Here is a 26,390-nt window from a genome sequence, read left to right on the forward strand (position 1 = left end):
TGGTGGGTCCGTGAAGTTAGAACCCTTGCACACTGTTGATGGGATTGTAAAATGGTGCAACTGCTATGGAAAACAGTATGGCAGTTCCTCAAAAAATTAAAAATAGACCTAGCATGTCTTCCAGCAACCCCACTTCTGGGTACATATCCAAAAGAACTGAAAGCAGGCCATGAAGAGATATTTGCACACCCATGTTCATAGCAGCACTACTCGCAATAGCCAAGAAGTGGAAACAACCCAAGATCTACTGATGGATAAATGGATAAACAAAATGTGGTCTGCGCATACTATGCAGCCTTCAAAGGCAAGGAAATCCTACTGCACGCCACGAGTAACCCTTGACGATGCAGCATTTCATTATGCTCAGAGAAATAAGTCAGCCCCAAAAGAGCAAATAGTATATGATTCCACTTATGTGGGGCATCTAAAGTAGTCAAATTATAGACACAGAAAATTATAGACACAGAAAGTGGAATGGCAATTCCTAGGGGCTGGGAGGTAGGGCAAAGGGGAACTGCTGTTTAATGGGTATAGAGTTTCAGTTCTGCAAGATGAGAAAATTCTCAAATCTGTTTCACAACAGTGTAAATATACTTAACACTACTGAATTGTACACTTAAAAATGGTTAAGATGGTGAATTTTGGCACTTTGGCAGGTCAAGGCGGGAGGATCATTTGAGCCCAGGAGTTTGAGACCAGCCTAGGCAACACAGTGAGATCCCTGTCGCTACAGAAAATTTAAAAAGTAGCTGGGCGTGGTGGCATGTGCTAGTAGTCCCAGCTACTCAGGAGTCTGAGGTAGAAGGACTGCTTGAGCCTTGGAGTTTGAGGCTGCAGCAAGCTAAAAAAAAAAGAAGAAGGTAAATTTTATGATATGTGTTTTCTTACCACAATTTAAAAAAATAGCTATTAGCCCACAAAAATACACTGCTAAGTTAAAGAAGCCAATCTGAAAAGCTACATACTACATACCATATAATTCCAACTATATGACATTCTGGAAAAGTCCAATATACAGACAATGAAAAGATCAGTGCTTGGCAGTGATCTGGGAGGAGGGAGGAAGGGATGAACAGGTGGAACCCAGGGGATGTTAAGAGCAGTGAAACTATTCCGTATAGTGGTTACATTATGTCATGCATTTGTCACAACCCATAGAACATACAACACAGACTGACCCCTCATGTAAACTGTGAGCTTTAGTTAATAATAATGTATCAGGCTGGGTATGGTGGCTCAGGCCTATAATCCCAGCACTTCGGGAGGCTGAGGTGGGTGGATCACTTGAGGTCAGAAGTTTGAGACCAGCCTGGTCAACAAGGTGAAACCCCATCTCTAAAAATACAAAAAAATTAGGCCAGGCATGGTGGTTCACACCTGTAATCCCAGCACTTTGGGAGGCCAAGGTGGGTGGATCACCTGAGGTCAGGAGTTCGAGATCAGCCTGACCAACATGGAGAAACCCCGTCTCTACTAAAAATACAAAATTAGCTGGGTGTGGTGGCACATGCCTGTAATCCCAGCTACTCGGGAGGGGGAGGCAGGAGAATCACTTGAATCTGGGAGGCGGAGGTTGCGGTGAGCTGAGATCGTGCCATTGCGCTCCAGCCTGGGCAACAAGAGTGAGACTCTGTCTCAAAAACAAAAACAAAAACAAAAAAACAAAAAAGTAGCCAGGTGTGGTGGCACATGCCTGTAGTCCTAACTACACGGGAGGCTGAGGCATGAGAATCACTTGAACCCGGAAGGCGGAGATTGCAGTGAGCTGAGATCGTGCCAATGCACTCCAGCAGTGCAATAATAATAATAATAATAATAATGTTTACCATTGGTTCCTCAATTGAAACAACGTACCACACTCACGCAGGATATTCATCACAGACACTGGGGGAGGAGGTAAGGAATACGGAAAATCCTTGTACAACTTGCTCACTTTTTCTGTAAACTTAAAACTGTTCTCGAAAATAGTCCATCAACTAAAACAACCCAAAAAGAAATGCAGGGGAAAACCAAGTGAATTCCCGCTCCATGTGCAGCCCCTCCCTGAGAGATGAGTAGCCTCCCTGCTACTACCAAGCTCCAGGCTAAGTGCTGGACTCTGGGGCCTGGAGGTTGTCACAGGAAACCGCGGGGAAGAACTTAGACCTGGTCATGGAAGGACAAACAGAGCTTGTGCTGGGAAGGCAAAGGCATTCGAGGAAGGTAAAATAGCATGAGCAAAGAGGTGGAGAAAGGAACTTGCTGGTGTGTGGCGTTGGGGGAGGAGAGGCCATGTGAGGAGGCAGATGGTGGGAACCAAGGGGGCCGTGGGCACACGCATGGCTGGCAGAGGCGGGGGCCTGTCTGGAGAGGGCCTCAAAAGCCAGGTCTCCCTGGTCTGCCTCGGCAGGGCCCTGGTTTTATGCCGCTCCTGGCAAAGCCCTGTCAGCTGCAGTTTACCAAGCACCTGCTACGTACCAGGAGGGCACCAGGTACAGTCCAGGGACTGGCTCTTAAAACTCCACTACTCCACACCTCGGATTCAGAGGGATGGCAAGGGACAGAGAGAGGAGGATGAGAGACAGAAGACAGAGACCAGAGAGAGAACAGCGAGGGACAGCAAGAGATGAGAGAGGACAGAGTGGGACAGAAACAGAGGACAATGACAGAGCGGGCCAGAGAGAGCAAGTAGAGATCAAGGACAGATACAGGGGACAGCAGGAGACAGGCAGGACATGAGCGACAGCAAGCGACAGAGGCTCTCAGGAGATGAAGGGCAGGACACGACATCCAGCAGAGGTGCAGAGACCGACAGCCCGAGTCCAGATGCCAACACCACCACTGACCAGCTATGACGTGGGCAAGCCCCCGAGCCCCCTATGGTTTCTTTTTTTCTTTTTTTTTTTTTTTGAGGTTTTTGTTTGTTTGTTTGTTTGTTTTGAGACAGAGTCTTGCTCTGTCGCCCAGGCTGGAGTGCAATGGCGTGATCTCGGCTCACTGCAACCTCCACCTCCCAGGTTCAAGTTATTCTCTTGCCACAGCCTCCCAAGTAGCTGCGATTACAGGTGCATGCCACCATGCCTGGCTAATTTTTGTATTTTTAGTAGAGGAGGGGTTTCACTATGTTGGCCAGGCTGGTCTTGAGCTCCTTACCTCAGGTGATCCGCCTGCTTGGCCTCCCAAAGTGCTGGGATTACAGGCGTGAGCCACTGCACCCGGCCAGTTTTTTGTTGTTGTTGTTGTTGTTTTTTAAGAGAGAGGGTCTTGCTCCATCGCCCAGGCCGGAGTGAAGTGGCTCAATCCGAGCTCACTTCAGCCTCGAACTCCTGGGCTCAAGCAATCTTCCTGCCTCAGCCTGGGACCACAGGCGCGTGCCACCATGCCTGTCTAATGTTTGCATTTTTTTTGTAGACATGGGGTTTCACCATGTTGCCCGGGCTGATCTTGAACTCCTGGGCTCAAGTGATCCTCCCACCTCGTCCTCCCAAAGTGCTGGGATGACAGGCGTGAGCCAGCGACCGGCCACCCGCCCAGCCCTGTGAACTGTGAGGATGCGGACAGCGCCACCCCTGGGCAGGGCTGGGCGCTGGGGCTAAGGGCGGAACTCACAGCACACACTCCATGAGGGCAGCTGGGCCACCCTCATGGAGGAGCTTAACGCGGGGTCCAAACCAGGGTTCAGAGTGGGCACTGAGGCTGCTCTGGCTCAGCGGAGAGGAACTGGGCTGCAGAGGCCGCGTCCTCCCCGGCTCATCAGGCTCAACCATGCCGGGAGTCAGGAGCGCAGCAGGCCGCAATGGGCCATCCGTGAGGAGAGCGCGCCCCCTAGCGGCCTCCTGCCCCTTCTCTCCCAGCTCGGGAGGCCCCTTCACCCAGTGGGAGTAGCTGAGAGGGAGCAGGAGGGGGCTTTGGTGGTCCTGGGAGGCAGACCTGCTCACACAGAGGCAGGACAGGAGTGGAAGCCAGGGGCACGGAGGCTTCCCCGCCAGGAAGGAGATGGGGCGGGGGTGGGGGCACACTCTGGTGGAAAGTCCCATGACCCCCCACCCCATCCCCATCAGGCAGCCCGTGGCATGAGCAGCTCCAGTGCATAAACCCAGAGCCAGGTGCGGCTGCAAAGAGGGGCTCAGGCTCGCTCCTGGTGTGGGGTGGGCCCATCCAGCAGCTCCAGCCACAGCTCAGGACAAGCCCTCGCTCTCTGCACACTCATGGGCATCACTGGCTGCCCTACTACAGTCAGGCCGCCCCCCACTCCCGGCTCCATACTGCCAGGGTTTCCAGTGTAGGATGCCCCCACCAGGACCCCGATGTACTCCCTTTACAGCAAAAGAAGGCGGCAGCCGACCCAGGGCTGAGGTACCCATTGGCCCTAGACTGTGCTGACAGGTGCGGCTTGGAGGCGATGCTGCGTCCCCGCAGGCGGAATTCCTAGGTCCAGGAACCAGGGAAGGAGGGGGAGTCGTTCCACTAAGCATCACTCCCACGACCCACTTAGGAAATGTGTGCTTCTCGTCCCTGCAACTTTAAGCTCTGGGTTTAGCGGGGGAAAACACATCCACTGGGGAAGCAGCAGGAGCTCCTCCGTACTGTGACTCCTATGACTCTTCCTGCAAGACACCAGTAAGCAAGGAGAAGAGTGGCCAAGCCGGTGGCCCATGGGGCTGCTCACTGTCCTTCCCTACACAACTGTGATGGTAAATAGGGCTCGGACCCCCAGGAGGAGGGCCTGGACCACCACACCTGTGACAGAGGGGCAGAGACAGTTTCTCAAAGAAAGATGTCACGGTCCCAAGGCAGCCATCCCTGAGTCCTGCTGAGACTACCCAGGCCATCCCCTCTGCCTGGGACGCCCGTCCCCTCCTTCTCAGCCAGGGCTCATCCCTCAAGGACCGGCCTCGAGCTCACTCTGCCTGGGAAGCCGTCCCCAGCAGGGTTAGGTCAAAGCACGCATACCAGGTCTCCCCAGAAGAGGCTCCCTGGGGGCCTTATTGGCCCCCAGAGCTTAGGCCAGTCTCTCAGGACTCTCTGCTCGACGCACACCACAGAGGAAAAACTGATCAAGACTGGGAGATGCGGCTTCCACAAAAGCAGAGTACAGAAAAGAAAGTTAGACTAGGGTCCCTCCAAGTATGCAGAGCCCTGGGGCGGGATGCTCAGGTCTGGTAGGCCTCCCTGCCCTGCTAGCTCCTGTTCGGCTCCATTCCCAGGCCTCTCAGCCATTCTCCATGTGTCTTCAGGCTCGGCACACCTCCAGAAGGGCCCTGATGGGTGCCCTCATTCCCAGCAACCCCGACAGGTCTTCAGAGACCCTTGGTGGTACCCACGGCCGCCTCCCTGGGGAAGCCCTTTGGCCCTGGTTTCAGGCTCCAGCCTGGTCCTGGCTTTCCTCCTCCCACCTCCTCCCCTGCAGGCTCTTCTCATCCCCTCCTGGGGGCAGCACTATGCGGTCAGCAAATCAAACAAACCTTTTCACCTGCAGCCGGATTCTGCTCAGAGCCCCTCTGGGCCCAGACTCCACTGACACCTCCAGGTACCGCCGGCAGCTCAGCAAGGCTGCAGTCACCCTGGAGCGGCTCTGCCTAGAACATTCACACCAGGTGCTCCTCTAGCGCCCCCTCTCTGCCACAGCACATCCCCGTCCCAGTGACAGGCCTCTCCTACTGCCTCAGGACCGCCACGCCTCCCACCCAGTCCTTCTCCAACACTTGGCTTCCTCCTCCCAAAGGTCTCCGCCACTCCCGGCAGAGAACAGCTCTCACCTCCCCGCAGGCTGCCACGCATCCCCCTGTAGACACTGCCCCTCCTGCCACACACTGTCCATTTGGTTCCAAATGCGAATCCGCTCCCCTCACTGCACCACCTGCCCTACTCTGGCCTTTAACACTTCATTGCCTTCCCATTACCCCTACGGCAACAGGCACAACCCTTACTCACCACCCAGCACCCGCCTGCCCCGCACCTGCCTGTCCTGGCCCCGATCCCTGCCTTAGGCCACGCGTCCCTGGCCTGTCCAACCAGCTCAAAGCACCATGTCCCTCTTGCAGAGCCCAGGTCACGGGTCCTCTTGTCTGTACTGTCCACGACGGAAGTCACCTCCCCAGCAACTGGGGCCTGGCCCAGCACCTGCGGCCGAATGCTGCTTAACAAGAGTGTTGCAGAAAGGCTGGCGGTTCAGACAGACCAGACGGGCGGCCAGACGAGGCTGCCTGAGGGTGGCGACATTAGGGCGCAAACCAGGGACCAGCGTGGGTTCTCATCTGACAGGGGCCTAGGCAAGGTAGGGGCTTCCAGATGTAGGTGAGCGGGGGTGTGAGGAGCAGCTAGGGGGCAGGGCACACAGATGACCATCCCGACCTCAGTGCTCCACTGCCTCCTAAACAAGAAGCCTGGAAGGCCCAGCCCAGGGGGTCCCAGCCCAGGAGGCCTGCACAGAGCCCCACAGGGAATCCCCACCTGCCTGCTCACCTTGCAGGCCGTGCCCACCAGGGCTCCATCTCGGCTCCAGACGGCGCTCTGCACCAGGTCCCCATGGGCTGCCAGCTCTGCAGAGAAGCAGTCACAGTCAGGTCCCGGGCAGTGAGGGCACCAGGGAAGTGGGTGGGGGCGGGCCTTGCTGGGGGGAACTCCCAGAGCAAAGGCAGCAGCTACGAGGGTCCTTTTCAGCCAAGGGGGCAAGGGCAGCAGCTTCTCCCAGACAGGCTTCCCCTGCACCACAGGCTGCTTCCTTCACCCCATCTTTGTGCAGCCGTACATCACTCAACTACCTTCCGAGGCTTCCCGCTCCTGGCCTGGCTCTCTCATCCCTCCCAGGCTCACTTCCAACATAGCTCCCCCCAACAGGGTCACTCCTGCCCTAAGCCTCTATTCCTGCCATCTATACTCTCCCTTGCTAGTGTGAGGTCTTAAAATACTTCTCTACATTCTCTGCAACTCCTGTTCCAGGTTAAATTGTGCTCCCCTAAAAAGATGGTGAAGTCCTAACCCCCACTACTTTTCAGAGGCTTGCTCTGTCACCCAGGCTGGAGTGCAGTGGTGCAATCTCAGCTCACTGCAATCTCCGCCTCCTGGGTTCCAGCAATTCTCCTGCCTCAGCTTCCCAGGTAGCTGGGATTATAGGCACCTGCCACCATGCCCAGCTAATTTTTGTATTTTTAGCAGGGACGGAATTTCACCATGTTGGCCAGGCTGGTCTCGAACTCCTAACCTCAAGTGATCCGCCCACCTCGGCCTCCCAAAGTGCTGGGATCACAGGCAGGAGCCACCGCGCCCAGCCTATTATTATTTTTTGAGACAGCATCTCACTCTGTTGCCCAGGCTGGAATGCAGTGGTGTGATCACAGCTAACTGCAGCTTTCACCTCCTGGGTTCAAGTAATCCTCCCACCTCAGCCTCTTGAGTACCTGGGACACAGACAGGCACACGCCACCACGCCTGGCTAATTTTTTAATTTTTTGTAGAGATTGTGTCTTACTATGTTGCTCAGACTAATTCTCAAAATATTGGGCTCAAGCGATCCTCCCATTTTGGCGTCCCAAAGTGCTGGGATTACAGGTGTGCGCCACGACGCCCATCCAAGAAGGGTTTTTTTTGGTTTTTTTGTTTTTTGTTTTGAGATGGAGTCTTGCTCTTGTCCCCCAGGGTGGAGTGCAATGGCACGATCTCTCTTCACTCTCCATAGCCACTGCAACCTCTGCCTCCTGGGTTCAGGCAATTCTCCCGCCTCAGCCTCCTGAGTAGCTGGGATTACAGGCACCCGCCACCACACCCAGCTAAGTCTTTGTATTTTTAGTAGAGACGGGGTTTCACTATGTTGGCCAGGCTAGTCTCGAACTCCTGACCTCGTGATCCACCCGCCTTGGCCTCCCAAAGTGCTGGGATTACAGGCGTGAGCCACCGCGCCCGGCCAAAGTTATTTTTTATTTTTATTTTTTTGAGACGGCATCTCACTCTGTCACCCAGGCTGGAGTGCAGTGGCACAATCTCGGCTCACTGCAACCTCTGCCTCCTGGGTTGGAGCAATACTCTTGCCGTAGCCTTCTGAGTAGCTGGGATTACAGGTGTGTGCCACCACGCCTGGCTAATTTTTGTATATTTAGTAGAGATGGGGTTTTGCCATGTTGGCCAGGCTGGTCTTGAACTCCTGACCTCAGGTGATCCACCTACCTCGGCCTCCCAGAGTGTTGGGATTACAGGCATGAGCCACCGCGCCCGGCCATTATTTTTTTAAATGGAGAAAAACAACAGAAAAAAAAAAAAAAAAAACAGCTAAGAGGATGAAACTGATGGCTACGGAGAGCAAAGAGAGATGGGGTGCTTATTACAGCCTCATAGAATCTTAAGACTTTTATACTATGTAAGTGTAAAACTTTGATATCTGTTTTTAAATTTATGTGACTAAACATGCCAACAAAGAAACGGAGTGCTGTCCAGAGTGGGGCTGCCCTGGGAAGGGCAGGCCAGGGTGGCCTGTACCTGTCAGGGGCTGCTGCTTGGCTGCGTCCCAGACCTTCACAGTGGTGCCTGCTGCGCTCACCAGAATGCCATCAGAGGTGGGGTGGAACTGCAGTACCTCCACTGGGAGGTCCTCGGGGCCCAGCACCACCCCGGGTGCTGAGGGCAGGGCCTGGCCAGGCCCTGGCAGTCGCCAGAGTTTTACCTGCAAGAAAGATCAAGTCCGTGAGCACAGGGCTGAGGGCCTCACTGTCTTGAGTCAGCTGCCGTGACCCCAGTGAGGTCCCGTGTTGGAACTAGGCTGCTCCAGGAGACCACACACCTTGGCCTTGGGAGGAGCGCCCACCCGCCTCAGCTTGCTTGGGCCAGGGGCTGCATACCCCACATCCGAGAAAGGAGGGAGGGAATCTCAGCTCCTAGACCACAGGGTGTGGTCCCAGAGTTGGGGAAGTGGCTCTACTGTTTCTGGCAGCGTCCCCACCTGCTGTCCTCGGGCTCCAGGTCAGGTCAGAGCCACGGCTCCAAGCAAGCCCTTGGGAGCCAGTGTGGGACCAGGAATTCAGACCAGCCCCGAAGCCCTGGGGAGTGGGGTGGGGCTGGACTGGGAGGCAGCAGAGCCCTGTGGGGATGGCACTGGGGCTCAGAAGGCCCTGGACTACGGGCTGGGACATAGAGCAGCTCTTCCAACTGGCTCCACTCACCGTCCTGTCAGCCGAGCCTGTGGCCAGGAGGAAGTCATCAAAGGGCGAGAAGTCCAAGTCGGTGACTAGGTCTGTGGGAGAGGAATGGCTGAACCCACCGGAATGTCCTGTTTCCAACCCAGTATGAAGCAAAGCCCAGGGCTTCCGAGGTGACACTTTTGTGCGCACACAGAAACAGGCTGCAAGTCTACAAGGGCCCTCTGGACACCATGGGGGCAAATGCCACAGGCCCCTCCTGCGACATACGTCCCCGAGGGCCCTGCTGACCCAGGGTGGCCAAGGGCTCTGGCATCAGGAGGTTGGCAGGAAATGGGCAGGAAGCCCCTTGAGTCACCAGGCACCTGCAGGAACGCAGCTGCCCAGCCCGACCCCTCCTAGGGCAGCACAGCCCACTGCTCCTTCAGTTGTGGAAGGTCCCCAGGAGTCAACTAAGAAATTGCTTTTTGGTTAAGCAAGACGGAGTTGGCTTTAGTTCTTTGCAACCAAAGAACCTGAATGGTGGCCGGGCATGGTGGCTCATGCCTGTAATACCAATACTTTGGGAAGCCAAGGCGGGCGGATCACTTGGGCTCAAGAGTTCAAGACCAGCCTGGGCAACACGGTGAAACCCCGTCTCTACAAAAAATATAAAAATTAGTTGGGTGTGGTGGCAGGCGCCTATAGTCCCAGCTACTCAGGAGGCTGAGGCAGGAGAATTGCTTGAACTCAGGAGGCAGAAGTTGGAGTGAGCAGAAATCACACCACTGCATTCCAGCCTGGGCAGCAGAGCCAGACCTTGTCTCAAAAATTAAATACTAAGAACTTGAACGGCTCAGCTCCAGAGGTGGGGAGGGGTAGGTGGGGTGCACAGAGTGAGCCAGACCCCAGAGGGAAATGCGGTGGGTGGTTGGGGAGGTAAGAGACTAGGCATGGAGGGTGGCAGGGTTTCGGGGTGTGAACAGGACGAGAGGTATCACCAGAGCTGGGAGCACAGCGACCACCTGCTGCTGTCTGCCTCCCAACAGGGCTGAGCAGGACTGTCTTCCTCCCGGCCTCAGGAGACAGGGAAAAGATAGGACGGACGTGCACAGGCACATCTTGGGATAGCCCTGTCCTGGAATCCCAGCTGGCAGGACCACAACATTCCTGGGCCTAAAGCCACAGAACCCCTGCTGCCCTCACTCTGGGGTGTGCTTGCTGGGCCCTGCAGGGCAAAGCAGGTCCCTGGGCAGGTGTAGCAGCTGGCACAGGCGGGCTGGCATCTCAGGCATGAATGAGATGTGATGACATAAGCAATCTGAGTGCTCAGCATGTGCCGGCACCACAGATGCCCAGGGGTTGACACGCAGGGACCTCACTGAATCCTCATAAGGATGCAGCAGGTGGCACTGCAGCAGCATCCCCTACTGGAGGATGAGGATGCCAAAACCCAGAGAGGGTGAGTAACTGCCCCAAGTCACGCGGCTAAGAGACAGGGCCAGCTTCAGAACTTGTGCTGCTCAGCATGACATGCTGCTGCCTTTTCCCACTGGAGCGGGCCCCAGCTGCCGCCCCACAGCCTGGACATCAGAAACGCACCCAGAAGTTGCTCACCCTCTGCTCCCCTGGCTGCTCGGCGGAAGGGCAAGAGTGGCCCTGAGCTGAGAGGCTGAAGGGGCCTCTGAAGGCAGGGCAGCAGCCAGAGCCCCACCTGGCCATTTCTCCCGACACCGGCACCTCTGAGGCAGAAAGGCACCTGGTGCCTCTAGGGCAGGTTCCAGGGGTGCTGGAGCTCACCTTCCCATGAGCAGTTTCCCGGCAGGGCTGCTCATGCAGGCAAGGCTCTGAACAGTTGCAGCCACAGTGAGGCTATGGACTTGCCTACAGGACCCTGGTCCAGCTTCTACTTGGAGAGCCCTAGTAGCAGAGGGCTCACCACCTTGCAAGCATCACCAACTTGGGCTAGCTCCCTCATGGATAAAAAGCATCAAAAAATCAAACATGAAGCCAGGTACATTGGCTCATGCCTATAATCTCAGCACTTCGGGAGGCCAAGGTGGGAAGATCACTTGAGGCTAGGAGTTCAGGACCAGCCTGGGCAACACTGCAAAACCCCATCTCCACAAAACATAAAAAAATCAGCTGGGCATGGTGGTGTGTGCCTATAGTCCCAGCTACTAGGGAGGCTGAGGATAGAGGATCCCTTGAGCCCAGGAGTTCGAGACTGCAGTGAACTATGATTGCACCACCACACTTCAGCCTGGATGACAGAGACAGAGACCCTGTCTCTAAAAAGACAAACCCAAACACAGGCTCCTATACACCTGGGTTCTGATTCTGGCCCTGCCATAACAATGGGTAAGTTCCTAACCTTGCAGGAGTCTCAGTTTTCATAGCTATAAAATGGGTTGTTTTAAAACCTACTTCAAAGAGATCTGAGATTAGATGAGAACAGACTTGTTATACAAGCTGCCACACAGATGTATCTCTAAAACAACATGCTACGTGAAAGATGCCAGATTCCAAAGACCGTGTATTGTGTGATTCCGTTTGCGTGAGATGCGCAAAAGAGGCCCCTCTATAGAGGAGAGGCCAGTAAACGTCTCCTGCGAAGGGCAAGGTGGTAAATATTCTAGGATTTCAGGGCTCAACAGTCTCGGTCACAACTCAACTCTGCAGTTGTTGCAAGAAAGCAACCACAGACTATACATCAATGAATGGGCGTGGCAGCGTTCCAATAAAACTATTTACAAAAACAGGCAGCCAGCTGGATCTGGCCGTGACAGTAGTTTGCAGACCTCTGCCACAGAGGCAGGAAGCAGATCAGCTGTTGCCTGAGGCTGTGGTATTGGAGGTGGAAATGGATTAACTGGAAAGGGGCACGCGGGATCTTTTGGGGATGATGGAAACGTTCCAAAACTGGATGGCAGTGCACATGACTAGGTCACTTTAATAAGAATCATCAGGCTCTTTACTTAAAACAGGTAATCTGACCGGGCCCCAAAACTTTGGGAGGCCAAGGCGGGAGGATAGCTCGAGGCCAGGAGTTCAAGACCAGGCTGGGCAACATAACAAGACCCCATTTTACAAAAAATTTTTAAAAATTAGCTGGAGGGGTGGTGGCATAAACCTGTGGTCCTGACAACTTGGGAGGCTGAGGTGGAAGAATTGCTTGAGCCCAGGAGGTCAAGGCTACAGTGAGCCATGATTATGCCACTGCACTCCAGCCTGAGTGACAGAGCAAGACCCTGTCACAAAAACAAACAAAAAACAGGTAACGTTGGCTGGGCCTGGTGGATCACACCTGTAATGCCAGTACTTTGGGAGGTTGACTTGGGAGGATTGCTTGAGCCCAGGAGTTTGAGACCAGCCCAGGCAATATAGCAAGACCTCGTCTCTATATACTTTTTAAAATTTTTTTTTAAAAGTTTAGATGAGAAAACTCAGCTAACGTACTTAGTACAGAGAGCAATCTCCATAAATCTTTCCTGTTGTTATTAACCACCATCATTATCATATCAGAACCCCTTCACGACCCTGCACACCCAGCCTGAGGACCAGGCATCAACCGCCTTCCCTCACCCGAAGGCCTCCAAACAAGCAGCCAGAAATGCAGGCCAGAGAGACTGGGCCCGCGGCCGCTGCAGCTGGACAGTGAGAGGCGAGGCCAGCTGGGCTGCTCTGCCTCCATCTGAGGCGAGCAAACTGTTCCCTCGAGGCGGGCAGCCTGCCAGGCAGGCTGCTGGACGCCCCCAGAAGCAGCTGCGGCACACAAAAGGTCTCTTTGTGAGGGCCTATCTCCACCCCTGCAGCCCGACACAGCGACCTCCTTGGAGGGCCCCGAGCGGCTGGGCTGGGGAGGATGCCTGGTGGAGAGGGGACTCCAGCAGAAGACGGAGGGCTCAGAGCCATCCAACATGGAGTCCTCGGCAGGGACAGGGAGCCAGCATCAGCCTGGAGCCTGGGGCGGCCACTGCACACCCCGCTCCATCCAGCTCACAACCGGAGCACACAGCTTCCCTCCTCTCTGCCCAGGCCAGAATTCTACACCAGTAGGAAGCCTTCTGAGCCCCACTGTCTCTCAGAGAGTGCACAGACAGGGCGACAGGAGGGACCTGGCAAGCCATGCGGCAGTGGGACCAGGTGAGGATGAATTTCTGGCCCTGGAGAGGGAGGTGCAAGTTTCAGGCTTCACCCACTAGTCAGACACCCACTCACCTGAATGGCAGCCCAGGTGGGCCACGCGTCGCTTGTCCTCTCCTTGGCCTTGCAGAGGCACAATGCCCAGTACACCTGTTAAACAAACACGGGGACTCTGACTTCAGGCCCCACAGGGCCACCCACCTCCTTGCCCAGGGATCTCAGAGATGAAATCCAGCAGCTCAGCCTCGGACCTTCCCAGAGCCTCTACCAATCACAAGATCATATCCTCTGCACGTAGCAATGGCCTATGGGTAGGTTCTGGCCCCATGCATGAGCCATCCATGCCTCAGATGGATACAGAAGACATTAGGCGAGAGGTCCTCTCTTTTTAACACGGGTCATACGAAAGGGGCGTGGGGCCCTCCCAGCCCTCCTGGCCATGCTCTTGCCTGTGGTTTGTACACACATATGTCCTAATCAAAAGCAATCAGATTACTGCGCCTGGACCAGTTTGTGGGGGTCTAAGGTCTGGCATGGGGCTCACCTCTGAGCCCCCCAAAGCAGTTCCGTTCCAAGTCTCCAAATACACCAAGCCTGCCCCTGCTCCCCACCCCATCTATGGTGACGATGACCGAGTATGTGAGCAAATCTCCACACTCATGGCCATTCCCTACCAGGACGGTCGGAGTTGAAGGCGATCAAGCTGCAGCTTGATTTGATGTGGTTCCTGCATGAAGGGGCGGTTCCTGCTCGAATTTCACTGATCCAGGACTGAAAATCAAGAGTAAAGAAGTATGTGGTGAGAGCCAGGGTTCCACCTCCATGCATGCCTAAAGCAAGAGGTGGGGCATAATCTGGGGAACTCTAGCTCAAAGCTGCACCATTCGAGATGCATTCTTTTATTTACTTTTCTTTTCTTTTTGAGACAGGGTCTCACTCTGTCACCCAGGCTAGAGTGCAGTGGCGCGATCTTGGATCACTGCAATTTCTGCCTCTTGGGTTCAAGTGATCCTCCTGCCTCAGCCTCCTGAGTAGCTGGGATTACAGGCGCCCAACACCAAGCCCAGCTAATTTTTGTATTGTTAGTAGAGATGGGGTTTCACCATGTTGGCCAGGCTGGTCTCGAACTCCTGGCCTCAAGTGATCTGCCTGCCTTGGTCTCCCAAAGTGCTGGGATTACAGGCATGAGCCTCCGCCCCCAGCCGTGTTGTATTACTTCAAATCAAATTCTGTCCCCACTCACGAAGTCCCTTAGGAAATGTAAAATGTGGGCCAGGTGCGGTGGTTCATGCCTGTAATCCCAGCACTTTGGGAGGCTGAGGCAGGCAGATCATCCTGAGGTCAGAAGTTCGAAACCAGCCTGGCCAACATGGCGAAACCCTATCTCTACTAAAAATACAAAAATTATCCGGCATGGTGGCGGGCACCTACAATTCCAGCTACTCAGGAGGTTGAGGGAGGAGAATCACTTGAACCTGGGAGGCGGAAGTTGCAGTGAGCCGAGATCATGCCACTGCACTCCTGCCTGGGCAACAGAGCGAGACTCCATCTCAAAAAAAGAAAAAGAAAATGCAAAATGTGGCCAGGCCTCCTCCAAGTACCCGGAGAAAAACACCCAAGCTCAGAGAGGGGAACCACCAAGGCCTGGCCTCATCAGGACACACCTTTCCACAAAGTCTCATAAGTCAGTAAAAGAAACACCCCCACCCAAGGGGAGGCAGAGGAGCACGTTTCTGAAACTAAGATCTGCAAGGTCCACACATTTTCTCTGTTGTCAAACCACCGCTCAGCACTCCTTCCTGCCCTCGATGACAGGACACCCATGTTTCCCACTCCACCCACCCATAGCACCCCGGAAACCACCTCCACCACCTGAAGTTTCTATATCAGTGTTCACCTGCCATGGTTAGAGCATCAGTCCCACCCTATTATTTCTCCCTCCTGATTCATGTTTACTGTATAAACACAGTGACTGCAAATATCTCTGAAAAGAACAGATCACCTGTTCTCCCGCCTCCCTAACATAAACTGTTTTAAGCTCTCCCTACAGTCTGTAGTTCCATGCCTATCTGTTTATGTTGCTGGACTAAGGCCCACCCAGGAGCAAGAATTAGGGCCCCTCAAGTATTCTCCAGACCCCTCCAAGCAGTACTTAACTGCACTCAGAGCCACCGGCTGTCTTGATGCAAACCTAGGTACCTCCTCCTAACTTTTCTTGTTTGTTTTTTTCTTTTTTTGAGACAGTGTCTCACTCTATTGCCCAGGCTGGTGTGTAGTGGCACAATCTCGGCTCACTGCAACCTCCACTTCCTGGGCTCAAGAGATCCTCCAACCTCAGCCTCCCAAGTAGCTGGGACCACGGGAGTGAGTCACCACACCTGACTAATTTTTTTTCTTTAACTTGTTGTTCAGAGGGGTTTCGCAATGTTGCCCAGGCTGGTCTCGAACTCCTGAGCTCAAAGCAGTCCACCCAAAGTACTGGGATTATCGTGAGTCATGGTATCCAGCCCCTCCCCCTAACTTTTCAATGGCTCTGCACTGCATTCAGAATAAAACCCAACTTCTTCCGGTGGCCCTTGGGTTCTGCAGGACCACTCTGGACTCATCTGTCACCATACTGCCCCGGCCATCCCCTCCGTCCACTCATGCTCACTTTCCATTTCTCCACCAGGCTGTTTCTCAATTCTCACCCTTCTGGCCTCAGCTAAAATGCCATCTACTCCAGGCAGCCTTTCCTGACCACGCTACTGAGACTGGCCCCCTCCATTCTCCATCCCAGTCCCTCATGTGTGTTCTTCAATGTCGTTATGAAAACCTCCAATGCTCTTGTTTGTCTGCTTGCTGTCTCCCTCATGAGGCTACAAGTGCCACAGGGGAAGGAAAATGCCGTTGTGTTCACCGGGATGTCTCCAGCAGCTTAGCACAGCATAAAGTGGAAGCAGAGGAAATATAGTCCAGACTACAAAAACGGAACCTCTACCCAGACTGCCCTGACTTGCTCTGGGACCCTGATGGGGTCACTTGAGGTCAACTCCTAGGCCCAGTTATCGGAGGACACTCCCAGGCCTTACAAATAACACGGAAAGCGGAAGAGCAGAGCTGACATCGTTTCCAAGGCGCACCCCTCATCAGTCCTCCTGCCGTTTCGGGGGTCCGAAGGGTCTCCCGGCACCTGGCTCAGCAATTCTTTGGGGCTCCACCTGCTCAGGCTTCCCCAGGCCCCACCCAGCCGTGGCAGCATCACCGAGATAAAGGAAGAGCTTGCGCCAGCAGCGAGAGGAGGAAGCACCGGCGGAAACCCGAGGGAGGGGCGCGTGCGGCCGAGGGGCTCCCTCCCCACCACTGACACACTCGGGCTCGCCGGGGCCAGAGGAGAGAGGGGCGTCTCCCCACAGCCCAGCCAGGGGCAGGGGCGACCCGGGGCGGCAGGGAGGAGGAGCCAGGCGCCGGCAGCGCCCCGAGCCCCGGCTCCCGGCGAGGCCGACCGGAAGCTGGGAAGGCAGGCGGCCTCGCAGGCCTGGGCCCCGGCTAGGAGGGCTGCGCCGCCTCGGGGGTCCCGGGGCGAGGTGGGCGAGGCGGGCAGACCGCCAGGGTCACCGAGCGCCAGAGCGAGTCACGGGAGTGCCGGACTCTGCCCTCCGGCGGCGACGAAACGGCCCGGACGCCGGGGCCCTGGCCTGAAGGGGGTTCCTCGGGGATGGAGGTCTCGGGGGTCCAGACGGCCCTGGGGGGCACCCCTGTGGGGTCCGGGCAGGGGGAGGGGCAGCCGGACGGGGCCCGAGGCGACAGCGCCCGGTCCTCGGGCCGGACTCACCTCGCGGCGGGGCGGCCGAGCCTCGGTGTGCCGGAACTTGGACACCCTGAAGCGGTTCATGGCGACGGGCACGGCGGCGGACGCGTCTTCGAGGACCCCGGGCGTCGGGTCTCAGGTGCACGCTGAGCAACCGCGACTCCCGCTGCCTCGGCCCCACCCAGGACCCAATGCCGCGGTCACGCCCCCGGCACGCCCCACTGCCAATCGCAGCCGTCTGCGGCCCCCTGGGCCACGCCCCCAAGCCCCTCTCCTTTCGCGCGCGCACCACCGGTCCCGCCTCCCGGCCAATCCAGGTACGGCCGCCCCGCGAGGCCACGCCCTGATACCGAGGGGACGGACTGGCGCGGGTGGGAGGTCACGTGGGGCGCAGCTGTCAGCCCACGTCTCCTGCGGTGCTTGCTTGCGTGGGGTCTGGGCTGCAGCATTCGCGATTTTGTGTGCAGGATTTGCTGTGGAGTCTTTGCGGTGTACCTAGCACGCCTTCCAGCACTATCTACCTCTTCCTGTAGAGAGGGGAGAAATTAGCTCCATTTCAGAGACAGGAAACCCCTGGCTAAAGGAGAGTGTAAACTGTCGGTCCCCAGGTCACACCAGTGGTAAGAGGCAGAGGGGGAACACGGGCCCAGGTCTAAAGCAAATCCCTGTCCACGGGCCTACTCAAAAGCCTCTGCATCGGGCCAGGCGCTCTGCATCCGGCCAAGCGCGGTGGCTCAGGTCTGTAATCCCGAACTTTGGGAGACTGAGGCAGGAGTATCCCTTGAGCCCAAGAGGTCGAGGCTGCAGTTATCTGTGATCGTGCCACTGCACTCCAGCCTGGGAGACAGAAAGAGACCCTGCCTCTAAAAATAATAATAATAATAATAATAGCTTTTAATTTTTCTTTAGTATTTATTCATTTATTTGACACGGAGTCCCTGTCACCCAGGCTGGAGTGCAGTGGCGCGATCTCGGCTCACTGCACCCTCTGCCTCGCGGGTTCAAGCAATTCTCTTGCCTCAGCCTCCCGAATAGCTGGGATTACAGGCGCCTGCCACCGCGCCCAACTAATTTTTTATTTTTAGTAAGAGACGGGGTTTCACCATGTTGGTCAGGCTGGTCTCGAACGAGACTCAAGCAGTCCTCCCAACTTGGCCTGCCAAAGTGTGGGGATTATAGGAATGAGCCAACGCACCCAGCTGATTCTTGCATTTCTAAGGTTTGAAAAGCAATGCTTACATTTTATCTTAGTTCGGGCAGAAGTATATTTACTGTGAACCAAAGTCACTTGTGGTTTATTGAAAAGGCTTTTTGTTTGTTTGTTTTGAGACAGAGTCTCACTCTGTTGCCCAGGCTGGAGTGCAGTGGTGTCATCTCAGCTCACTGCAACCTCCACCTCCTGAGTTCAAGCGATTCTCCTGCCTCAGCCTCCCAAGCAGCTGGGATTACAGGTGTGCGCCACTACTCCTAATTTTTGTATTTTTAGTAGAGATGGGATTTTGCCATGTTGGCCAGGCTGGTCTCAAACTCCTGACCTCAAGTGATCCACCTGCCTCAGCCTCCCAAAGTGCTGGGATTAGAGGCATAAGCCACTGCGCCCAGTCCAAAAAGGTTTTTAGAAAATCATCAGGTTGGCCGGGCGCGGTAGCTCACGCCTGTAATCCCAGCACTTTGGGAGGCCAAGGTGGGTGGATCACGAGGTCAGGAGTTCAAGACCAGCCTGGCCAAGATGGTGAAACCCTGTCTGTCCTAAAAATACAAAAATTAGCTGGGCGTGGTGGTGGGTGCTTGTAATCCCAGCTACTTGGGAGGCTGAGGCAGAGAACTGCTTGAACCTGGGATGCGGAGGTTGCAGTGAGTCCAGATCGTGCCACTGAACTCCAGCTTGGGTGACAGGGCGAGACTCTGTCTCAAAAAAAAAGAAAAAGAAAAAGAAAAAAAAAGAAAATCATCAAGTGGCTGGGCATGGTGGCTCACACCTATAATCCCAGCACTTTGGGAGGCCGAGGTGAGTGGATCACCTGAGGTCAGGAGTTCAAGACCAGCCTGGCCACCATGGTGAAACCCCATCTCTACTAAAAATACAAGGCGTGGTGGCAGGTGCCTGTAATCCCAGCTACTCGGGAGGCTGTGGCAGGAGAATCACTTGAACCCGGGAGGTGGAGGTTGCAATGAGCCGAGATCATGCCATTGCACTCCAGTATGGGGGACAAAAGCGAGATTTTGTCTCAAAAAAAAAAAAGAAAGAAAGAAAATCATCAGGACAGTGGTCCCACTGGATCCTAGGCAACCGAGGCACAGCTCATCATCCCCTTTCATAGGGAACTGCACCTGCTACAGACATCACAGACCAGAACATCTGGACCACACATTCCTCACCCACTTGGAATTGTCCTATACTCTGTGTGAAGTAAAGAAAATGCTACACTTAAGACAAATCATGCCCCTGAAGAGCTGGGCTCAGGCTCTTCCGCCCTCTGTAAAAGATCTCTGAGCTCACATGGGAGAGTTGCAGCCATTGGCAGCCATGAACTTGGCCAGTCCCATTATACTTCAAATGATCAGTGGTTTCAGCAAGAAATCACAGAGACCGTCTTGTCTCCCATTGCCTTCAGCCCAGCACTGTCGGGGAGCACCATTAAACCCCTTCGCAGCTCTCACAGATATCCACAGCTCAGGAGATGGGGAAAGGGCTCTGTGGAATTGCTGGTCTAGTGAAATGAAAGTGTGGAGGGGGAAACGCTTACGACTTTGTGTTCCCTTTGCAAGTAACATTTGTTTCTCCTTTCTTTTTTTTTTTTTTTTGAGACAAAGTCTCTGTTGCCAAGGCAGTGCACTGCCGTGATCTCAGCTCACCACAACCTGTCTCCTGGATTAAAGCGATTTTCCTACCTCAGCCTCCCGAGTAGCTGGGATTACAGGTGCATACCACCATGCCTGGCTAATTTTTGAATTTTTAGTAGATATGGGATTTTGCCATGTTGCCCAGGCTGGTCTCAAACTCCTGAGCTCAGGCTGTCTGCCCACCTCGGCCTCCCAAAGTGCTAGGATTACAAACGTGAGCCACTGTGCCCGGCCTGTTTCTCCTTAAAGCTCACATTTTTGAGCTTCTGCCTGGAGAACACGGGATCATATTCTGACTGGCACTGAGGATAGGTGTAGCTTGTGGCTTCTGCAGTCTTTGGCAACAAGCCTGGGATGGATCCATTTGTGTCCAGTTGCAGCAGAAGTCCTTGAAAGGCAGGGCAGCAGTTTGTACCCATGGTAGTAATAAATGCTTGCCCTGCCTCTCTTTTGTTGTGAAAAGCAAATGAAAATAAGCATGAGAAAGTACTTCAGAAACTCCCAAGAGCCATATGCTTGGGAGATACTGATCGCAATGACGATTGATAGGCACGTGGTTTAAAGGAAAAAAACACGGTTTTATTGTGAGAAGACCTGGGCTTGGGTCTTGATTCACTCACTTACTAGCTATGTGGCCTTGGACAAGTCTTTTCATCTTTCAGAGCTTATTTTATTGTTGTTTTTTTTCTTTGTGGGCGGGGTGGTGTCTGTTTGTAAAAATGGGAATAGTCCTCCCGCTACCTACCTCATAGGGTTGTGCTCATATCAAAATAGAAAACAAAGCCAGGGAACAGTGGCTCATGCCTGTAATCTCAGCACTTTGGGAGACTGAGGCGGGCAGATCACTTAAGGTCAGGAGTTCGAGACCAGCCTGGCCAAAATGGCGAAACCCCATCTGTACCAAAAATACAAAATTAGCTGGGTGCAGTGGTGCATGCCTGTAATCCCAGCTACTCAGGAGGCTGAGGCAGGAGAATCGCTTGAACCCAGGAGGTGGAGGTTGCAGTGAGTCAAGATCGTGCCATTGCACTCCAGCCTGGACAACAAGAGCAAAACACTGTCTCAAAAATAAATAATAATAAAGTCTAACCAAAAAGAGACCAGGCATAGGCCCAGGCTGCTCTCAGCTGGGAGTCTTCCCCATGTTTTTCTTTCTTCTGTGTGGCAGATCCCAAGGACTTTGTCCTCTCTTTTGGTAATTACCGTCATCCACTCCACTCCTTAAGAGTTCTCTGCTTCATAATAGAAAATACTGGCTCCCCAACCATCAGCCTTCCTGCTATCCCTGAAAACAAGAACACACACACCATTTCAACGTGGAGGATTTTTACTGTTCATCATTATGGGGAAATAGATGGGGGATAAACGAAAATACAAAGAAAAAAAGGGGGGGAAGTTACAACGGTGACAGTTTTCATATTACTGAGCTCTCCTCTAGTTCCTCACTCACTCTGAGGTAGTAAATGAAAGTCCTTTTGGCTCTTGTTTTCAGCTTCTATACTTGAAAGTTGTTCTTCTCAACCAGCAGCATTCCCCCAACCCCCATTTCCCCTAAATTTTGGGCTCCCCGTGAGTAAGCAACTCTGTCTGAGTTCTTAGTATCCTCAGTGCTTAGTACAGCTTGGCACATGGGGCCAACACAGATTGAGCAATGGCTACACATCAAGTACTATAGGAAGCCTTTACATGATTATTTCACTCAGATGACCCTTTGAGGACATTACTATTTTTTGTTTTGCTTTATTTTGAGACAGAGTCTTGCTGTGTTGTGCAGGCTGGAATGCAGTGGCGTGATCTCGGCTCACTGCAACCTCCGCCTCCCAGGTTCAAGTGATTCTCCTGCCTCAGTCTCCCCAGTAACTGGGACTACAGGTGCGCGCCACCACACCTGGTGAAATGTTTTTTTTTTTTTTTGAGGCAGAGTCTCACTGTTGCCCAGGCTGGAGTGCAGTGGTGCAATCTCAGCTCACTGCAGCCTCCACCCCCTGGGTTCAAGTGATTCCCATGCCTCAGCCTCCCAAGTAGCTGGGATTATAGGCACGTGCCACTGTGCCCGGCTCATTTTTGTATTTTTGTAGTGACAGGGTTTCACCAAGTGGCCCAGGCTGGTCTTGAACTCCTGACCTCAGGTGATCCACCTGCCTCGGCCTCCCAAAGTGCTAGGATTACAGGCGTAAGCCACCACACCCGGCAATTTTTGTACTCTTTAGTACAGACGGGGTTTCACCATGTTGGCCAGGCTGCTCTTGAACCTCAGGTGATCCCCCCACCTCGGCCTCCCAAAGTGCTGAGATTACAGGCGTGAGCCACCACGCCTGGCCGACGTCGTTACTATTAAGTCCTCATTTATTTATTTGGCATATGGTCTCCATTTGTCACCCAGGCTGGAGTGCGGTGGCACAATCATGGCCCATTGCAGCCTCAGCCTCCCAGACTCAAGCAATCCTCCCACCTCCGCCTCTCAAAATGCTGGGATTACAGGTGTGAGCCACCGTGCCCGGCCTATGTCCCCATTATAGAGAAAAGGAAACAGAAGAACAGAGTGAAGTAAGTTGCCCAAGGACACACAGCTGGTAAGTGGCACAGCTAGAATTCAATCCCAGGCTGTCTGACTCCAGAGCTATACTTTTTTTTTTTTTTTGAGAAAGTGTCTTGCTCTGTTGCTCAGGCTGCAATGCAGTGGCACTATCATAGCTCACTGTAGCCTTGAACTCCTGGACTGAAGTGGTCCTCCCACCTCGGCCTCCCAAATAACTGGGATCACAAGCATGCGCCACCATGCCCGGCCAATTAAAAAAAATTTTTTTTGTAAAGATGAGGTCTTGCTATGTTGCCAAGGCTGGTCTTGAACTTCTGGGCCCAAGTGATTCTCCTGCCTTGGCCTCCCAAGGTGCAGGGACTGACAGGCATGAGCCACCATGCCTAGCACAGAACCCATACTCTTTTTCTCTTTATTTTTGAGACAGAGCCTCACTCTGTCGCCCAGGCTGGAGTGCAGTGCCGCAATCTTGGCTCACTGCAACCTCCATCTCCTTGATTCAAGCAATTCTCCTGCCTCAGCCTCCCGAGTAGCTGGGAATACAGGCATTGCCACCATACCTGGCTAATTTTTGTATTTTTAGTAGAGACGGGGTTTAACTATGTTGGCCAGACTGGTCTTGAACTCCTGACGTTGTGATCTGCCCTCCTCGGCCTCCCAGAGCGCTGGGATTACAGGCATGAGCCACCGCGCCCAGTCAGAACCCGTATCTTTTTTTTTTGAGACAAAGTCTCACTCTGTCACCCAGGCTGGAGTGCAGTGGCACTATCTCAGCTCACGGCAACCTCTGCCTCCCGGGTTCAAGCAATTCTCCTGCCTCAGCCTCCCGAGTACTGGGATTACAGGCGCCTGCCACCATTCCCGGCTAATTTTTGTATTTTTAGTAGAGACAGGGTTTCATCGTGTTGGCCAGGCTTGTCTTGAACTCCTGACCTCAGGTGATCCGCCCGCCTCAGCCTCCCAGAGTGCTGGGATTACAAGCGTGAGCCATTGTGCCTGGCCCAGAACCCATACTCTTCATCACTATGCTGGTCATTTAAGTATTTGCTGAATGTATTAAAGGAACTCTTGCTCACCTCCCAACACCCTTGTTCATCTCAGTCCTCCCCATTCCGTAGCCCAAACTCTCTCCAACTATTACTTGCAATTTACAATAGCTTGGTCACTGTTCTTCAAAGGACTGGTGGTTTTATTTATTTATTATTATTATTTTTTTTTGAGAGGGAGTTTCACTCTTGTTGCCCAGGCTGGAGTGCAATGGCGCGATCTCGGCTCACCGCAACCTCCGCCTCCTGGGTTCAAGCAATTCTCCTGCCTCAGCTTCCCGAGTAGCTGGGATTACAGGCATGCACCACCACATCCAGCTAATTTTGTATTTTTAGTAGAGACGGGGTTTCTCCATGTTGGTCAGGCTAGTCTCGAACTGCTGACCTCAGGTGATCCGCCTGCCTCAGCCTCCCAGAGTGCTGGGATTACAGGCGTGAGCCACCGTGCCTGGCAGGACCGGTGGTTTTTAATCTTCGAGTCTCAATGCCTGTGGAGAATTTGACGAAAGCTATGGGTATCTACCCAAATTAACATCCACGTACACAAAAATTTGGTGTACAATGCTGGGAGTAGGGGGGAGGGGGAGTAGCACAGATTCCCAGGCTTTGGGGATGGGGGTGAAGATTTATGAGCACAGTTTGTTTTAAATCCAACCAAGAATCCTCAGGTTTTTTTCCCATTGCTTGAGGTGGTTATGATGGTGGGAGTGTGAAAATTGAAAGTCCTTTGCAAGACTAACCAGGTCAGGTCTCCCTTCCTAGCCTCATCTCATCACATACTTTTTTTTTGAGACAGAGTTTCGCTCTTTTTGCCCAGGCTGGAGTGCAATGGCGTGATCTCGGCTCACTGCAACCTCCACCTCCCGGGTTCAAGCCATTCTCCTGCCTCAGCCTCCGGAGTAGCTGGGATTACAGGCATGTGCCACCACGCCCGGCTAATTTTGTATTTTTAGTAGAGACGGGGTTTCTCCATGTTGGTCAGGCTGGTCTCGAACTCCGGACCTCAGGTGATCCGCCCGCCTTGGCCTCCCAAAGTGCTGGGATTACAGGCATGAGCCACTGCGCCCGGCCACTTTTTTTTTTTTTTTTTTTTTTTGAGATGGAGTTTCTCTCTTTTGCCCAGGCTGGAGTGCAGTGGCGCGATCTTGGCTCACTGCAACCTCCGCCTCCTGGGTTCAAGCGAGTCTCCTGCTTCAGCCTCCCGAGTAGCTGGGACTACAGGTGCGTGCTACCATGACTGGCTAATTTTTGTATTTTTCGTAGAGACGGGGTTTCACCATGTTGGCCAGGCTGGTCTGGCACTCCTGACCTCGTGATCCGCCGCCACCTCGGCCTCCCAAAATGCTGGAATTACAGGCTTGAGTCACCGCGACCGGCCTCATCACATACTCTTAAATTTAGGGTTTAAGCAAAGAAGGCAAACACTTTCATATCTTAGACATTTGTTTCTTAAGTTCAGGCTACTTGGAATACTCCATCCCTACCTGACACACTTTTCATCGATGTTCAGTTTCAATCTTACCTCTTAGAAGCCCTGACATCCCAAACTTCCTCTCTCCCATTTTAGAAATGGAATGACTCCTTCACCTTGTATGACTGTAACAGTGCTTATTCCTGTGATAGCATTTAACATTGTTAGTTGCTAAGGAGCCTCTCTCGAGTCATTGTTTGCTCCTCCCGAGCAGGGATGGTGTATCATGCATCACTGTATCCCCGATATTCTAGAACATGCATGACACACAGTAGGCGCTCACAAGTTTTACTAATTTAGTTTTTGGGCAGCACGGCTCCCATTCTGAACCAGCAAGTTCACTGCAGGTTTGGAGAAGGCTAACACGCTTAAGGAGAGAGCTGAGGTCGGCGCGGTGGCTCTCGCCTGTAATCCCAGCACTCTGGGAGGCCGAGACGGGTGGATCACGAGGTCAGGAGTTCAAGACCCAGCCTGGCCAAGATGGTGAAACCCCATCTCTACTAAAAATACAAAAAAATTAGCCGGGCGTGGTGGCACGCGCCTGTAATCCCTGCTACTCGGGAGACTGAGGCAGAGAATTGCTTGAACCCGGGAGGAGGAGGTTGCAGTGAGTTGAGATCGCGCCACTGCACTCCAGCCTGGCGACAGAGCGAGACTCTCTGTCAAAAAAAAAAAAAAAAGAAAAAAAGGAGAACTGAGTCTTGTTAGAGGAGGCGGGTGGGGAATCAGCCTAAGAGAAAGTGAGGCTGCGGCCAGGATTTTGGGGGTGGCGACGAAGATTTACTAGAAGCGCGCGGAGACGGCATGAGTAGAACTCACGCAATTCGTCGTAAGTCTCAGGGTCAGCAGGAGGAAACCACGCACTACATGCTGGGAGCGGCGCGACGGAGGGCCGCGTTGTATGCTGGGACTTGTAGTCTCGCCCTTAGTCAGAACTCTCGGACCACTTAAGTTCGGCTACATTCAACCACGTCCTTACACCGATAACGTACACTCATTGGTTGTCTAGCACAGAATAAGGAGGTTCTGCACGGCGAGTCTACCTAACAACACTCTTCAGAGCAAACCCCGTTTCGGCGATGGCCACCCGGAAGGCGCGTTGGCTGCGGCTACGCGTACGGTGCGGCTGCGCGTGCGCGACGCATGCGCCTCTACGCGCGCCCGCCGTTCCCGCGAGGCCCCCTAGAGCCGGGCGGCGCAGGCGCAGTGTCTCCGGGCCAAGATGGCTGCGCGGTGCTCCACACGCTGGTTGCTGGTGGTTGTGGGGACCCCGCGGCTGCCGGCTATATCGGGTAGAGGGGCCCGGCCGCCCAGGGAGGGCGTGGTGGGGGCATGGCTGAGCCGCAAGCTGAGCGTCCCCGCCTTTGCGTCTTCCCTGACCTCTCGCGGCCCCCGAGCGCTGCTGACATTGAGACCTGGTGTCAGCCTGACAGGTGAGGGCAGGTTCCAACTTCCGAGTGGCGGTTTC

At 54.0% G+C, this 26,390-nt stretch overlaps 2 protein-coding genes across 10 annotated transcripts in view; one reads left to right on the forward strand and one right to left on the reverse strand.

Moving 5' to 3' along the window:
• Positions 1-26,041, reverse strand: part of CORO7 (coronin 7) — a 70,279-nt gene extending 44,238 nt beyond the window's left edge. Inside the window, exons 1-8 of one of the 3 annotated variants that reach the window (XM_055099269.1) lie at positions 25,915-26,041; positions 21,070-21,151; positions 17,047-17,549; positions 13,907-14,003; positions 13,308-13,382; positions 9,132-9,202; positions 8,452-8,635; positions 6,445-6,521 (exon numbers count right to left, since the gene is read on the reverse strand). In XM_055099269.1, the coding sequence (XP_054955244.1) occupies positions 6,445-6,521; positions 8,452-8,635; positions 9,132-9,202; positions 13,308-13,382; positions 13,907-14,003; positions 17,047-17,106 (564 nt within the window). In that variant the 5' untranslated portion in view covers positions 17,107-17,549; positions 21,070-21,151; positions 25,915-26,041. Of the gene's footprint in view, positions 1-6,444; positions 6,522-8,451; positions 8,636-9,131; positions 9,203-13,307; positions 13,383-13,906; positions 14,004-17,046; positions 17,550-21,069; positions 21,152-24,973; positions 25,047-25,914 lie in introns of those variants that run through there. The other 2 variants (XM_034939701.2, XM_034939702.3) reach the window with 2 other exon arrangements.
• A 52-nt stretch (positions 26,042-26,093) lies between these two features.
• DNAJA3 (DnaJ heat shock protein family (Hsp40) member A3) overlaps positions 26,094-26,390 on the forward strand; it is a 30,115-nt gene continuing 29,818 nt past the window's right edge. For 2 of the 7 annotated variants that reach the window (XR_004666759.3, XM_034939706.3), the window contains exon 1: positions 26,111-26,355. Coding sequence is in view for 6 of the 7 variants with exons in the window: in XM_034939706.3 (XP_034795597.1) it covers positions 26,145-26,355 (211 nt within the window). In the remaining variant the exon portion in view is untranslated. Of the gene's footprint in view, positions 26,356-26,390 lie in introns of all 7 variants that reach the window. The other 5 variants (XM_003815117.5, XM_055099270.2, XM_003815116.4 and 2 more) reach the window with 4 other exon arrangements.

The sequence above is a fragment of the Pan paniscus genome, chromosome 18 (assembly GCF_029289425.2).
Source record: "Pan paniscus chromosome 18, NHGRI_mPanPan1-v2.0_pri, whole genome shotgun sequence".
Lineage (NCBI taxonomy): Eukaryota > Metazoa > Chordata > Mammalia > Primates > Hominidae > Pan > Pan paniscus.